Source organism: Podarcis bocagei (assembly GCF_964188305.1).
Source record: "Podarcis bocagei genome assembly, chromosome: 3".
Classification (NCBI taxonomy): Eukaryota; Metazoa; Chordata; class Lepidosauria; order Squamata; family Lacertidae; genus Podarcis; species Podarcis bocagei.
This window is the reverse complement of record NC_138127.1, coordinates 9,484,706-9,501,754: the sequence shown is the minus strand read 5'-3', so window position 1 is coordinate 9,501,754 and position 17,049 is coordinate 9,484,706. Positions and strand designations below refer to the sequence as shown.

Here is a 17,049-nt window from a genome sequence, read left to right as displayed (position 1 = left end):
ATAATATAATTAGGCCATGATGCAGCAAATCTTTTTGCTCCATGTTTTGCAGATCACAGTTGGGCTCCTTCCCCCTTTTGTTTCTCCCATTGTTCACAAACAAGTGGACAAGTCACAGTGCATTATTCAAGCCCCATCTAGTGCTGCTAGGAATCTCGAGAGAGAGAGGGTTGCATGAGGGCGTAGGTGGCACATATTTACAAATGTGGGCTGAGTTGGTCTCTCATCACAGAGAAGCGCTATTCAGCAGCATTCCTATGGCAACTGCAACATGTCCTCTGAATTTGACATATTGAAGAAAACAGGCCTACCCTGTTTCTGAGCACCAGTTTAAAAACGCTAGAAGGAAAAAGGAACCTTCTCAACTTAAGCAAGCAATTCTGATCCAAGATTTCTCTAAAGATAGTCATATGTGTTGTTAACAACTTTTAAGCATATTGAATCGCATCCAGACTGCCCTTCTGCAAATGGAAGGGGCTGAGGTTCAACAATATCTACTGGAGAGTAGTGTAGAAGGGATGATTGCCTCTTCTAAGCTGCATTCTCATCGCCAAGTTGAATGTTGTTTGCAGGGTATGTCGTCCACCTCCAAGCATCTAGCACATTTTTTCCAGAAGCACAGGAGACTGTAGGAAGAAGGGGGAGCCAGCAAAAATTGCCTCCTTCCTACAGAGTTCTGCCCACAGGTTGTTTAAATGCTGTTATCATTAATGGGGTTTATAATTTCTCCAACTTTCTTCCCTCCTTCCATCTGAAAATTTACGGTCTTGTTATGCGTTTGTGATTTAAAATGAAGGGTTGTTGTGGCTATTCTAATATTTCTCCTGTTCTACTGTGTGCCTGGTTTTTTCCTCTTGTGGGATTTTTTATGAACATATATATTTAATCTATCAGCCTTCATTCATATGCTTGTTCGTAGGGCCAGCCCTATCATAAGGCAGAATGAAGGTTGCCGCCTCAGGCAGCTGATTTTGGGTGTCATTGAAGTGTAGCAAACAGTTCAGTTACTTACTATCATTGTTATTATCAGGGAAGAAGAGAGTCACTTGTCAGAAACAAAAACTTGAGGTGGGGGTGGGATTCTAGTTGCTGGTTCGCCTCGCACAGCATAACGCCTTGGGCTGGTTCCGGCATATTCTAATGTAAATATCTATGCAAAGCATAAAAGCAATATGTAACCAAGGTCTCAGAATAGTTATACAAGGTGTTTCCTCAGAGCACTGTGTCCTAGGGGGAGAGTGAAGGGAAGCCTGCAAAACTGCCTCTTCCTTTTGCATGATATCATTTTATCCTTTAATTAGGAAAATAACTTTTCCTTTGGAACCTTCCCCCCCCCAAAGCAGCTTAAAAATAGTAGAACACCTTTAGGAGAAAAATAAATAAAGAAAAGTACCGTATTTTTCGCTCCATAAGACGCACCAGACCATAAGACGCACCCAGTTTTTGTAGGAGGAAAGCAAAAAAAAAAAAATATTCTGAATCCCAGAAGCCAGAACAGCAAGAGGGATCGCTGTGCAGTGAAAGAAGCGATCCCTCTTGCTGTTCTGGCTTCTGGGATAGCTGCGCAGCCTGCATTCGCTCCATAAGACGCACACACATTTCCCTTTACTTTTTAGGAGGGAAAAGATGAGTCTTATAGAGCAAAAAATACGGTATATCAAAACATTTTCATGAGATTTTCAGTGCACTCAATAACCAAAAATAAAAGTGAACTTTGAGCACAAAACAAGACATTAAAAGCACTATATACAGTTTGGAGTTATCTATGCAGTTGAAAGTGTCTGCTGGAATTTAAATGTCTGCTAAAACATCTCTCATACTGTAAACTGTTCTCTTGTGGCCTTCTTTCAGTTCTTCCCATGAAAACAGTGGCATTGTGACTGGCGAAAGGTACTTACTAAAATGGAGTGTTCCCCTTGGGCATGTGGACGTTATAGAGTATGGCAGCAATGAAGGTCAAGATGAAAATTGCAGATTCCCTCCCCAACATTCCTCTGAGAATATTGCTGTTAATGCCAAGCCAAGTAAGTATCAGCTAGTATTTTCTTATGGCTACTCCTTTCTCATTGTTCATGGGTTGGTGGAGTGCTTTCCTTTATGTCATTACCATACCACAAGTTATGCTTTTATGTTAATATTTGGAAGCATGGTTCCCCAGCTCTAATGTTTAGAAAGTGTGATCATCTTGGCGTAATTTGATATTATGCAACACTCCTATTGTGAAAACTACAAATACCCAGTCTGCCAAAGTTGAACTGGCAGCCACTGGTGAAGCTGATGTCTAGTGAGTAATACTGACATATTCTGAAATTTGTGTTCCAGTGTCAGTGGGCTAAACACAGTTTTCAGACAATGGATTATTTGGATAAATAAGCACTTGGTTTGGTCACATTGATCTCAGATGACTAGAAGTTAGATGGGGTGGGGTATAGCGTCTCAAAAAATTACTGTGAGCTAAAAAATGAGGACATTTTCATGTTGAGCAGATCTAGAGGTCTGTAAGTACTTCACATCTGCCACAACAAACATGTGTTTTATGTTATACCAGGCACCTTGTATGAAATCCACTCTTCCTGGTGTAGTTTAAAGTAGTCTACATTGTGTGTGCACTGCTTCATAGAAGCATTTGACAATACTGAGTGTGCCCCGTGCCCTATGACTTCTCAGTTGCAACTGTACCACCTGTATAATGTATTATCAGCATGTTGTCTGGGTAAGACTCAGTGTTGGAATACTTCCACCAGATATGAAGGATTGTATCAACTGACTTTCCTACCCACCCATATGCTGGAAGCAGGCTCTTACAGGCTTTCTCATTTTAGGACTAAAACTTGGAGAGCCAACATCTTTCTTTTAAAAAGAACAAACCTTCTTATACAAAGTGAACTAGTTTCTGTTCATTCTGGAAGAAATAAAGAACAAGCATTTATTTGCCTAGGCAGGCAAATTATGTGACCCATGAGAGCAGCAAAATAACCAGACTGTGATGGGATGGTAAAGGTAAAGGTACGCCTGCCCGTGCGGGCCAGTCGTGTCCGACTCTAGGGTTGTGCGCTCATCTCACTTAAGAGGCCGGGGGCCAGCGCTGTCCGGGGACACTTCCGGGTCACGTGGCCAGCATGACGAAGCTGCTCTGGCAAGCCAGCACCAGCGCAGCACACGGAAACGCTGTTTACCTTCCCGCTATAAAGCGGTACCTATTTATCTACTTGCACTTAGGGGTGCTTTCGAACTGCTAGGTGGGCAGGAGCTGGGACCGAAAGACGGGGGCTCACCCCGCCACGGGGATTCGAACCGCCGACCATACGATCGGCAAGTCCTAGGCACTGAGGTTTTACTCACAGCGCCACCCGCGTCCCTTGTGATGGGATGAAATCAGGCCAATTTTTTATTGACAGCAGCAGGCAGGGCAAGGGTGGGCATGGCATTGGATCCCAGGATCAGTTCATCATTCCACAAGCCCCATGTTGATGAAATGGATTAGCTGGGTTTGGATCGCTTCAAACTTATACTATGGGACTCGGCCAGTGTTGAACCTTGCAAGCCAAGCAAGCGAGGTCTCACTGGGGAACCAGGGTGCAGATTCCAACCAGATACCGAACCCACGTTTAGGTTTGCCGTGGTCAATCCTCCCCTTGGGCCCCTTATGGGGGCTCCCTATACTATGTTGATCCTGCCCAATGCCATTTCTGCCATCATACAAAACAATGTTCTTCCGCCTAACAACGGAAAGCCCTATTTTCACTGAGGGAAAACCAAGTGCCTATCAGGTTGAGGGGGGGGGGGAGAGAATCATTTCCAGCCCTGTCAACCAGTGACCCAAAATTGCTCTAACCCAAGGGCGGGTGGGTGGGCAGGAAGTTCTCAAAGCAAAATGTCCGTGAGCTCCAGGGGAAGCAGCCTTATATAGGGTTTCCTCTCTCCTCTTCAGCAAGGGATCACGGGACAGATTTTTCTCATGAGCCCATCACACAGAGAAGATATTGCGCAAAACCATGCCCAGTATTTTGCTGCAATCTATGGGCCACAGCACAGCCGGACAAAGGCATCCCATGCTTATTGGGCACGGAACAGGGCTTTCAATCCTTCAACCCATCTTGTACCACAGTTCTTTAAAGGTTGACCAGGTTTATTGACAAATGAGTACTAACTAATGTGGACAGCTTCTGGTTTCCATAGGAACATTGAGGATCAAACCAGATACCCCTTTGGTTTTCAACCCCCATCATGCATTGCTCACATTGAAAGTGCAAAATGTATAGAAAGGAAGTTATGCTGTTGACCCTGCCCTGGTGTTGCATGACTTTTCCTGCCCACAACATCCATGCATTTGTGTGGGTATCTGAGATAGGGGAATCTTCACACTTAAGTCTATGTCAGGCTTCCTCAAACTCGGCCTTCCAGATGTTTTGAGACTGCAATTCCCATCATCCCTGACCACTGGTCCTGCTAGCTAGAGATCATGGGAGTTGTAGGCCAAAAACATCTGGAGGCCCCAGGTTGAGGAAGCCTGGTCTATGTGATCCTGGAACTCTGGTGAGACATTGTTTTCAGCTGTGATTAACCGGGCACCAATGGAAGGTAACAAGCAGATATGAAGGAGTTGAAAAGGCACTCATAGGTCTATATAAATGGCTGTCTGCCTCCACAGATTTATCTAATCCTTTTTAAAAAGTTATTTGAAATTGTGGTGATGGTATTCCATCATGTGATAGTCAGTTTCTTAAGTTAATTAAAGACTGTGTGAAGAATTACTTTCTTTTGTCAGTCCCCAGTTTGCTGCTGATCTGCTTCATTGGATGACCCTAAATACCTGTTGCTATGAAAGAGAAATTTTCCTCCACTTTTGCCGTATTGTTAGGCTTAACTCTTAAGGAAGTAAACAGCTTCATCATTTACTTGTCCTTTTCTGTACCGTCTCCAGCTTGAACTGAGAATGGGAGACAGGAAATTGTTCTAATTGCATTTAAGAGTATTAAGTTCTTAAGGATTACCTCGTCTAAGACAGCTCAGAAAAAATGTGTTTATATGTTTTATAAAAGTAACCTTAGTATGTAACAAACAACCTTGTTGTGAATTGTTAATTGATGGTGATTTGTGTCCTTGGCTTGAATCACCCATACAGTATTTGTCTACTTTCTCTTCAATAATCTCAACCCTACAAAATCATTTCTTTGTAGGGAGAGAAGTTGTTGCAATACCGTCCTTACACTGTCTGGCTTCTACAGCTTTACATTTCAATTTACCTTTGGTTAATTGTATCAAGTGATATGGCAAGATAATAGATTTTAGTTAGAACTGCGTTTTGAGGATTTTGAATCCCTCTTTATCCCTCCTGTAAATATCACATAAAGAATGAAAAATTAAGCTGTAAGCTATATAAGAGGCCAGCTGGATACCATTTTATTTATAACATTTTTTTTGTTGTTTTTAAATACAGCAACTTACGCATATTTAACTTCTGCACATTCAGCTTTACACACTTGGCAAGAAAAAAGTTAAAAACAGGAAAGGGGTGTGGGCATGCAGGTAAAAAGACTTTGTCAATCTCACCCACCATTGAACCCAATGTGTTTTGACTATATGCAATTTTGGCTTCCGAAGCAATCCTCGGACTTACTATAATAACAACTTTCTTTACTTGAAATCCCACTGCTTCAGAAGGCTGTAGGAACTACTTCATACAGCTGTAACTGACCCTGTTGCTGTGCTTTGCAGTTTGTGTTCTGAGCCCCAGGCAGCTCTTTCGATGACATTTTCCTAAAGATCCTGGCCTAGGCATTTATAGATACCCTTCCGGTGGTACCGTGGCATCAGCCTCGCTTGTGGTACAAAACTGGTTGGCATACAAGGCGCTTGCTAGGCTTGGTCACATGGTTACTAGAGCACTGTAGTTTAGGGCATTTGCACTAAATAAAATCAATCAGCAGAGGAAGTATGTTACGTAATAGCCATCCAAATCCCAAACACTTTTTGGAAAAGTGAGCATCCCAAGGGTGGGAATTTCATAGTTTTGGTACCACTATGGGTACCACCATGGGTCCTGCCCTTCAGAAGATGGGGTTAATTGAGGGCAAGCTCATGTGGTCCTATATTATTGTATCGTATCGATCATTCTATTCTATTCTATTATCTCTCATGTTTGGTTTCTATTACAAGGATTATAAATTATATGTAAATGTCTATCGAGCAAGTAGAAAGCAAATATTTGGTTTCTATAGAGGTTTATCTAGCAGAGCCTCATTGCTTCATCTTGGATCATCCTTATGGCTGGGGTGGTTTAGTAGCTTTTAAAGACATTGGTTTCACACTTAGGGCTCAGAAGTAGTTGGCTTGATTTCAGCAGAAAGTGAGTACAACTTAAAGCTGAGCTAGACAACATCCCTGTGAAGAGCAAGAGGAATGATTGTGACAAAATTGGCTTGGCTTGATTTTTAAAACACAAATCTGTAGGAACCATTAATACTGTCCTAACTAGCTGTGAAAAGGGCTTAATGTCTTAAATCCTCTTCTCCTGAAAGGAAAATAACTTGTTAACTCAAACATCTCCTCTTTTTAACTGAAATAGGCTCTCTGTATGGAAATAACAAAAACATATTACTCCTGTTTTGGTTGCGCTTCAGGAATAATATATGCACTCAGAGATGTGGCAAAGATAGCAAGTGCGCTGCTCTGAATTATTTAAACTTCCAATATCATTTGTGGCAATGATGCAGACAGATGCTGTGATGAAGATTTTATTTTGGATTGGTTTTCCACTGTGTATTTTTGGATTTCTTTGTGTTACGGAGATGACAGGCAATTATCAAACATTTAAGGCATATATAGTATGATGGAACCTTCTTCTTTTTAATGGAAGCTCTACCATAGTCCTATAATAAGGGCTATAGTGGTTTGTTTCACTTTGCTTCTTAATACAACCCAACTGACCTTCTTAAAGCATGCCAGGATTTTACTACCAAACATATGGCTGCTTCTTTCCTGACCTCGGAACAGTTTGATATTTTTGTTGTACCGCAGTGCTTCTAGAGCAGTAGACTGGGATTTACCTGGGGTCTTGGGCCATTTTCAGGTGGGATTCATTGCCACATCCTGCTCACTTGTCTGCCAACTTCCTAGCTCTGCCATAGCCTTTTATTGGACCAATGTTTTGCATATTGAGTAAAAGTGGCCGGGGCCGGTGTTATATGGTCTCGGCGGCCACTCCCAGCCACCAGTCTAGCTGCTGCATTCTGGATTAATTGAAGTTTCCGAGTCACATTCAAAGGTAGCCCCATGTAGAGTCCATTGCAGTAGTCCAAGCGGGAGATAACTATAGCATGCACCACTCTGGCAAGACAGTCTGCAGGCAGGTAGGGTCTCAGCCTGCATACCAGATGGAGCTGGAAAGTGAAATAAAATATCTAATAATAAATACTTTAAAATGGGAATAGAAAGGGAAGGGATAATAGAGAGAACTTGCTGCAGGAGGAAGAAGTAAATGTGAAGATTGAGCAGGAAAGTGGCAGGGTTTTTTGAGTGGGTAAATAAGGTGCAAGTTGAATGTGAAAGGAGAGCGGGAGAAGAAATTACAGGAGATAGGTAAAAATACCTTGGGGTCATAGTGGAGATGGCGACGCACTGTGCAACAGCCATGTAAAAGGCAAATTCCATGCTAGGATTAATTAGGAAAGGGGTTAAAATAAAAGTGCCAATATCATAATGCTACTGTACAAATAAATGATTATTATATTGTACACAACAGTTCTCATGATAAGATTGTATCTGCAGGAAACACTCTTCTGTAAAGCACAGTTGTGAGGTGATCTTTTTAGTATCCTGGTGCCAAGCTGCATATGGCTTGGTACACCAGAAACCAACACAGTGAACTTACCTTGACAGCTAAGTGGCTTCCAGTGCAATTCTTTAAGCAGCTGTATAACATGGTGGCAACTGCCTGCTCCGGTGTGTCTGCATTTTGCTCTGGCTGTAGCTTCTGGGCCGACCTCAAGGGCAGCCCCACATACTTCACCATTGCAGGGATAAAATAGAAGTTAAATGTCAAAAGCAGGGGAAAAGAAATTGCAGAAGGTAAGTAAAAACCGTTCAAGAGGCATTTTGGAGAGAGGGGCAAATATAGAATTAACATCCTCTGCACCAGCCTCTGCACCAGCAAATTACTTCTAAAATGGAGAGCTGAGCCAAAATACTCCCAGAACTCATATCTGCATTTAATGTGAGGAAAGCTGAACTATGGCATCTGTAAATTAATATCCCTGATGCCCAGCTTGTTTTTTATATGTATTCCATGTATATGTTCAAATTGGAACCTCTTTGCATTGTGAAATCTGCTTTATAGGTTTATCTGGAACCGCTGTGCTAAGCAAACTCCAGTTCTTCTCTTCTTCCTGCACCCAGTTTGTTTGTTCAACTGTTGTCTTGGGTGTTTGGGGGGGGGGCGGCGTTGGGAAGCTTTTGGAGGTAGTCATGGAAACAGCAACCGTGCTAGTTCCAACTCAAAGTGAACGACAAGTGAAATGACTATTGTTGGGGGTGGTACAGATGTAAAGAGCTTTGCTTACATAACAGAAATGTGCAGGAAGTTTGTAGAGCAGCAGGAGCTATAAATAAAACTTGGCTGCTTTATCACTGGCTTTGACATTAATAATGAATCTGTAGAGCCAGGAGTTTGGTGATCAACATCTAAATCACCACCGAGGCTTTTTCTTTCTCATTTAGCTAATCCTCTGGTTGATTTTTTGTTTGTTTCTTTTTCACAAACAGTACCAGGCTTTGTTTTTAAAAAATGTTTTTTTTAAAAGTGTATTTGAAGATACTTGATAAGGTGAAAAGCTGGAATTATCCTCTTGTTTGGCTGATTTGTGATATTGTACAATATAAGCCTTGATTTGGGGAAGGAGAAGGAAGAGAAGCATGCAAATTGACAAATCTGTATATACACTCGTAATAACTGTATTAATATTTTTTGACACTTGGAATGAAAATGAAATTAAAAAATTATCCAGAAAAACCCCTCCTTCCCCAAATAAAACTTTTCAGAGAGTATCGAAGACTTCACTTTGTTTAATTGTTCTGGAGTACAGTCAAGTTAGTTGGTTTCCTTCTCTCTCCTGCTCTTTCCCTTAGTCCCCCTTCTCCACCTCCATCTTTATTTTGTTTTGAGGCAGGTTCTCAGGGAAACACAACCTTGTGTGTCCCTCTCCAAGTGTTCACTCAAACAGCCTTCTGCAAGAAGTAGAGATTTAATAAATAAATAAATAATCAATGCAAATAAAATATGCAGTGTTGCAGTTGCCCCAAGTTCTCTACCAACTTCTGATCTACAATGTCCCTCTGGAGAAGAAGATATCTCTTTCTCTCCACCCCTCCACTTTGGGATGAGTGATATCTCTATATGGTACCGTTTCCTTCTCTAATTTGTCCCTCCTTTCTCCTTTTGTGAAACACCCCGAGCAAGTTACCTGTGCTTGTCTGCCAATGAAGTTGACATATCTCCAGATTGTAAATAATTTTGGGTGGTGGGGTTTCAACCGCTGCCTCTTTTAGCAGCTGTGAACCTCTCATCTGGACATGTCAAACCTCTCATCTGGACATTTCATCACTATTCGGCTGCTTAAGCTTCTCATTTAGGCAAAATCGAGATCCGTATTTGGGCTTTAGTTGGGTTAAAGTTTGGGCCCAAATCTTATAGCAACATATAGTTGCTGTAGCTGCTGTTCCTTCTCTGTCGCACAGATTTAGAACAGCTGCATCTTTCCCCACCACCCACAACAGTAATTCTGCATTGTACTAAATTAGCTGTAGGCCTAATCAGGGTTTTTACAGCTTTTCCTCACCCTTGCAGCCCTTCGTTCTTGCGTGTTTTGTTCTGTTGCTTGATTACAGTACAAGCAGATGGCTCAGTAGGCAGAATCAAGACATGCACACTTGCCCGTGCAAGAACTGTAGCCGCCTTGTCGCATCATGCCCTACCATCCTTCACAGCATTATTCACAATTGACATCACCTTCAAGCACACAATTGACTTTGTGTTTCATCTCAAGAATACTGCATATTGTCAGGAAAGTCTTCTCTTCCTATGTTGTCTGTTGCATTGGGCGCATGAGTGTACTGAATGGTCAGATTGATTCACAGGAAGGCTGTGGTCAGATCTGGGCAAAAGGTCAAGTGCTATCTACTGATATCAAATGCTCCTAGGTCCTCAAGCGTTACTCTTTCTTTAGGGGGTTTTAGTACTTCTGTTTCCAAGTTGCTTAGTTAACGGCTTTTGCAATTATTACATGTAAGGTAAAGGTAAAGGTACCCCTGACCGTTTGTCCGCAGACAGCTTCCGGGTCATGTGGCCAGCATGATTAAGCCGCTTCTGGTGAACCAGAGCAGCACATGGAAACGGCGTTTACCTTCCCGCTGGAGTGGTACCTATTTATCTCCTCACACTCTGATGTGCTTTCGAACTGCTAGGTGGGCAGGAGCTGGGACTGAACAACAGGAGCTCACCCCATCATGGGGATTCAAACTGCCGACCTTCTGATCGGCAAGCCCTAAGCTTTGTGGTTTAGACCACAGCACCACACGCGTCCCTTTTCTATTACATGTAGGTGCAGCTATTAAATAGAGCAAGTGCCTGACAATGTCTTAAGGATAAAACAGGTGTTGTCACATAATTCTCCATGCAGAAGGGACACTAGTACCACCCTGCTGCTCACTGGAAACTTAAGGTAATATTTTTCCGACAGTCTCACCTTTTTGGAAAAAACGTGTTCTCAGCCCCTCTCTCCTCACATGCAAACACAAGGCTGTGTTATTATTTGACAGAACTGGAACATTGGAAAGGAAGTGAACTTTCACTTCTGGCTTTATTCTCCCTCCTCCAAGGTTTCTGTTTTGCTCTGAGAGAAACAAGCCACAAGCCAGGGTTCAGGCATCAGGAGAAACCTGGGACTCAGCTACTTAGTCAAAATGCAGTGTTTTAAATGTGTTATGGCACCAGATGGTGCTGCAGAGTTTGATCCTTTGGCAGTATGATTTTGCATTGTGAGCTTTACAGTGCGTTTCCTGAAAACAATTTTTTCTGGCTTGTTACCTGCAGTGGACACAAGATAAGCTAAAGAGCTTAGTAAACAAGCTTTGTAGTAAATAACATATAAGAGAGGACAGTATGTAAATGACTTAAAGCAGGGGTATATCTGTCCCCATCTGCATGTTTCCAGTGGGAGGAGCGTAGAAAGAGGATGATGTTTTTCAGTTTGACAAACTACAAAGCTTGATGACTAAGCTCTTTAGCAACGAAACGTTGGATTACCGGAACGATGTCCGAGCACGGAACCACTGGTATATCACAAGTGGACTCTTTATTACTCCGTTTTTGTTCAAGATAAAAAAAAAATTTCAAGATTGTTCAAGATAAATTGTTAATTTGTTCAAGATAAAATTGTTCAAGATAAAAAAACTATTTTGGAAAGAGAAGAAATGAGCACTGAACCACTGATATATTACAAGTCAACGCTCTATTTACTGTGTTTGCTATTATTTCAGATAAAACCTATTTGGGAAAGAAACTACTTTTGACATTTTTATGGACGTTTGTTGTTTGTTTACAGAGAGTTGCCTTGGTGATATTATCTTGTGTCAATTGCAGTAGTCATTGTATCACCACCCTGTTCGTTGACTTGTTACCTGGCAGTGCAGCAGGAGCAGGGGAGGCGAGGTGCAGAGAGAACATTTCAAAAATGTGCACTATAGCATGCTGCATGTTCACATTAAACTACAGTGGACCCCCTGGTTATGAATTTAATTCATTTCGGGGGTCTGTGTGCACCCCGAGAAATCAGTAACCAGAGGCGCTGCTTCTGCGCACATGTGCAACACGATAGTGCGCTTCTGCGCATGCATGAGCAGCGAAACCCAGAAGAATACACTTCTGGGTTTGCCGCTTTCGCAACCCGAAGATTACGTATTCAGAGCGGTAAGTAACCCGAGGGTCCACTGTATAGTTTGTAGCTGTGGTTTCATGTGACATGTGAACTAGGCCAATATCATCCTTGGGGGATAGCTGCTTCCACTTCTCATGCTCCACTCTCCTGCCTCAGGAGTCTTCATAAAGGAGCAGCTGCCAGGGGACCTGTGAGACCTTTTTGTCAGGAGTTCAGCCTACACTCGAGTAGGACTCTGGCAGAGATACATGCCCGACTGGCATGTTCCCTCCCTCCTGGTTGATCATTCGGGAGCTTCATAAGCTTTCTTCAGCCCGAACATCACTGCGACCCATAGGCGCCGACTCCATGGGGCTTGAGGGGGCTCGAGCCCCCTCAAAAAATTTTTTTGGGGGGGCTCAGCCCCCCCAATAATCTCGGGCGGGCGCCCTTCCAGCAGAGCGCCACCGCCGTCCCCCGCCTCCTCCTCACCTGCTCCTTCGCCAGCCAGCCAGCCGCGCGCCCTAATCGGAGGCACTGCCGGAAATCCCGCGAGAACAGGGGAATCCCGACTGGCCACACCTCCCAGCCAGCCAATCGGGCCGGAGCCACTTTATTTGCATATTCATGAGCTTATTTATTATTCATGAGCTTTCCCGGGCCCCCCCAATATTTTTTCTAAGTCCGCGTCCCTGCTGCGACCGATGCCAACCGACACCGGCACACATAGGAATCCGCAGAGTTTGCGCAGCATGTGCATGACAGACCTCAGCAACTCAGCATTTTGGCTAATCTACTTTATTTGCATATAAACACACACAGAGCACTGCAACATGGCTCTCTCTCTAGCATCAGACAGCAAAGAGAAAATGAACAAAGGACAATAGTCCCACTTCACGGAACACAGTAACACAAACATCCTGTCTTCGTCACTTCCCGCTCTTCCCATGTGAAAGACAACAACACCATGACTGCAAGCATGGATCAGGAATTCTAACACTTTTGAGTCAAGCCTTCCTTCCCTCCTTTTTCTACTTCAAGCCAGTGGCTTGAATTAATTAATTTTATAATGAATGATTTTAGAGTGTTGTTTGTGCTGTACCTTTGTACTGTTTTATTGTTGTTAGCCGCCCTGAGCCCGGCTTCGGCTGGGGAGGGCGGGATATAAATAAAATTTATTATTATTATTATCATTTATTATTGAGCTCATCAAACCTGGTGGGTTTTTTTTTGTGAGTGGATTCTGTAACATGCCATTGACACAATAATAGTACAGTGGTGGAACAGTCATGCAGGACCTTCCGCACATTATTTCTACTCTTTTAGCTGTTCTGAAACACTTGTCCAATGTTACTGCATTATTCTTGCCTGGAAGAGCACTGCTACACAATAAAAACCATACCACACATTTGTGGTATATAAAGCTACCAGGATTCCATCAGGAAGTTGCAAGACATGCACTGATTGGAAATGAAGCCGTATATCTGCCCTGCATCTTTTTCAGACGGAAGCAGGATGAGAAGTGAGATTGTGTATAACTGCCCCAACACCATCCTGAGCGTAATTCATCATGAAGGCACAATAAAAAGTCTGGAAGGTAAAAGTTAGGGTGGGTGTGCTAGATAATGCCATCAGCTCTGTGGCTACTTTGAGATACTGTGAATTGATCTATTGGTTAAACGTTATGATAATTTTATTTTTATATATTTTGTGTGAACCCAGCGTTTTGCTTACTATTTTTGCAATAGGCAGATGCCAAAGAAACAGGTCACCGTTTAGTTGAAAAAGCAGCATGTGACGGGAACTTAATCTGCAAGTCTCTTGCAATTACGCAGTTTCTCCTCACATTTTCATGTTTCTGGTACTTTAATGCATTAAGAATTGGCAGGGTTGTTGTCTGTGAGTATCCATGTAGCCTGGTTCTTCCACTAATCCATTCATTTTCAAATGTGGTTTAATCAGTATGCTTGTTGATTTTCAGCGGAGAATATCACGAACAAAAGGTACCCAATTTAACTCAGACTGTTTTGCAGGGGAATTTCCAGCTTAAGAGGAAAGTCTGTATTTTGTTAACGTGAATGAACTAAACCATTCTTCTTTGTAGCTGAAATAAAGGATGCTGTTCTTGTGTCTTGGTCCATAAAGCTAGCTGTGGCAACTCCTACTATCCTCTTGTATGTGTATAACTGCATGTTTTCAATGTGTTTCAGACAAGCTTTATATGGGACCAGGGCAACTGTACCACGATTTGCAGAATCTATTACACGATTTGAATGTAGTTGGCCAAATCAGTCAACTAATAGGCAGTCTTAAAGGAAACTACCAGGTAATAACTCATAAAGATTGAGTTGATTCTCAGATATGCTTTCCTGTTAGCTAAAGAAGTTTTTGATGTGAAAGTGTGTGCCCAAGCACATATACTCTGTTCATACCCTTAATTAATTGGTTTACCATTAAATGTTTTAACTTCAGAGTTGTAAGCAGATTTTATATGCCTTACTGATCTTGTTCTACTCCGCTTCTCTTAAGTTTGAGTTGCAGCATATTCTCACCTTTTGGTTTGATGTGGAAGCACACCAAACTGCAAGTTGCAATTTATTTATTTTTAGGAAATATTGCCATACAATGACGGTGCATGTCGGTGGTGTTATTGATAGTTAAGTTGTTTTAATACAAAACACTGTACTGTCTCACCACTTAAGCACTTAACCAAGACGCTTAAAAAAATTATTTGGTTTTTCATTCGGCTGTTTGTTATACTTTGTGTATTTGTGAAAGCTCCCCTCAGACACAAATTACACATGATGGTGCCAGGTCGATGCCATCCCATTCAGGTCTGCCCTAATCACTTCTAAAATGGAAGGTGTAGTTGCAGTGTGGTACAAGGGATTGTGGGTGGCAATACTGATTCAATCACCTTGTTGTCACTCTTTCTCTGGAGACCCCAACTCCTAAATGCTTTGCTCTCAGCTTTTGCTATCTAGGTACATGGGGGGGGGGAGGAATTATTTTTTCCATTTTAGATGTACTTAGGATGTAAGTACTTCCATTGTAGATGTACTTACTTCCCCAAGAAATAACTAATTGGGGAAATAACTAATTAAGAGCCCCATATGTGTGTCTTTTCAGAAAAGTTCCATTTGAGAGCTGGAGCAGTTGAAGGCAGAAAAGCAGGGAAGGGTTGCCTAAGACAGTTTCGTGCTCCAAATTGTGCTCCCTCCAAATATATTTTCCTTAGGGGTATTCATACTAACTAGGCATTAAGTCTTACTGCTTTCTTGTGGCTCAGGCTGCTAGTGTCTATCATGCTGAGCTAGGGGTGCTAGTGGTAGAGAGAAACCGGAAGCATAAACTGAAAATAAACTTGGTGTTCTTTTCTTTTCCCCTTTCCATCAGAATTTAAATCAATCAGTGGCACATGACTGGACCTCAGGTTTGCAAAAGCTTATTTTGAAAAAAGAAGACGAAATCAGAGCTGCAGACCGCTGTAGGATTCAACTTCAGCTTCCAGGAAAGCAGGACAAGTTAGTGGTGATCTAGCGCTGTTTGCAAGGGTGTTGTTGCAGGGTAGCAGTAGCTGCTGCCAAGCACCCAGACAGTGGGTTGTAGAGCCTCCACCCAGAACGGGCACCGTGGGAGAAGGAGAGTGTTCTCTTCCTTCTGAAGGCTGCTCCAGAGTTGTGATGGAAGAAGCAAGATACAGTTGGGTTGTGAAGGAAGTGCAGGTTCTGGTGGTAAGGGTGAGACCATGGCTGTGTACACGCATGGCAGTTAAAGTGGACTCGATGTATCCCATGTGTGCATGTTCTTCATGTCATCCATGTGACTTTGTCCTCATCCGAATGGCAGCCTGCACTCCGATTTAATTCTGATTTTCCCTATCTGCGGGCAATGGGGGAGTGTTTAAAAATGGTCCACCATAAAATCTCATGTTACTCAACCGGGAGAATTATAACCTAGAAAGCCTTGTTTTCTTTCCACCAAGAGAATGGGTTGAAGCCCTTAGTTGTTGCTTTCTTTTTCTTTCCCCCCCCCCCCCTAACAGATCAGGACGGCCTACTTTCTTTACAGCGGTGTTCAATACATTTACACCTGCCATCAAACAATCTTGGATCAATAATTTACAAATGGCTAAACTTGCTCTCGGTAAGATTTAGTTTTAGCATGCTCCAAGCAGCTGTATAATAAATAGTATATGTATGTTGGCTTCTGGTTAACTTCCAAATTAATATTTGTTAGAAGGTGGTAATTTGTGTCTTTTGAACTAGATATATATGCCCCTCTCCCCACATGTGCATGCACACAAACACACACAATTTTATGATTCCCACCCATTGTTCCCAATAGAAGGGAAATAAGCCATGCCAGGTCCAGGGCTTGGGTAGTTTTTATGAGGACATGGTGGATGAACAGAAGAGTGGCTCCCCTTTGCCTCTGCCTATATTGTTAAGGCATGGGCTTCAGAGGTTCCCATGGTAACTGAGGCCTTCACAAGCCTGAATCTGCCTCCTGAGGCTGGACTTTTCTACCCTCAGGAAGGGAGAGATCTGAAACATATGATAGGCCCTTGATATCTTGCCATGAACCGCAGTATTTCAGCCCAAGTATTTTACCTTTTTAATGATTTTAACACATTCAATTTGTCAAGCACTACAAAATTAACCCAGAGGTGATGTAGATTTTAGCCAAATACACATATGAAGCTAAAGATGACTGGAAAGTAGCTATTGCATTATTATTATTATTATACTAGTGAACTGCAACACTTTTGTAATTCAATCCACCAATTCTTTTTAATTTTCCATGGCGTGGGGGTAGTTACATGTTATATGTGATCGTGCGTGCTTCCTCACTAACACAAGGCTAACCAGTCATTCTGTATTTGATAATTTCTGCCCATTTAACTCCCACTGGTTGGACTCTCTGGCTTAACAGGTTTCTGAAAATATCTCCTGGTACCCTTGCTAACCCTTTAAACCAAGAGGTGAGGGACATGTAGCTCCCTCCAGACAAGGCTGAGTGATGAATCCCATCATCCCTGACAATGCCCATTGGCCATGTTGGCCTTCACTCCCATCAGCCCTGACCAGCAATTTCTGGAAGGCTACAGCTTCCTTACCCCTATTAAAAACCCTTT

General features: G+C 42.5%; 1 protein-coding gene across 6 annotated transcripts in view; it reads left to right on the top strand.

The window, feature by feature from the left end:
* The window catches only part of ARHGEF10 (Rho guanine nucleotide exchange factor 10), a 104,783-nt gene that overhangs the window by 46,485 nt on the left and 41,249 nt on the right, over nt 1-17,049 (top strand). For all 6 annotated transcript variants that reach the window (XM_081188968.1, XM_081188967.1, XM_081188963.1 and 3 more), the window contains 4 exons: nt 1,852-2,024; nt 14,123-14,238; nt 15,309-15,436; nt 15,958-16,058. In XM_081188968.1, the coding sequence (XP_081045094.1) occupies nt 1,852-2,024; nt 14,123-14,238; nt 15,309-15,436; nt 15,958-16,058 (518 nt within the window). The remainder of the gene's footprint in view (nt 1-1,851; nt 2,025-14,122; nt 14,239-15,308; nt 15,437-15,957; nt 16,059-17,049) is intronic.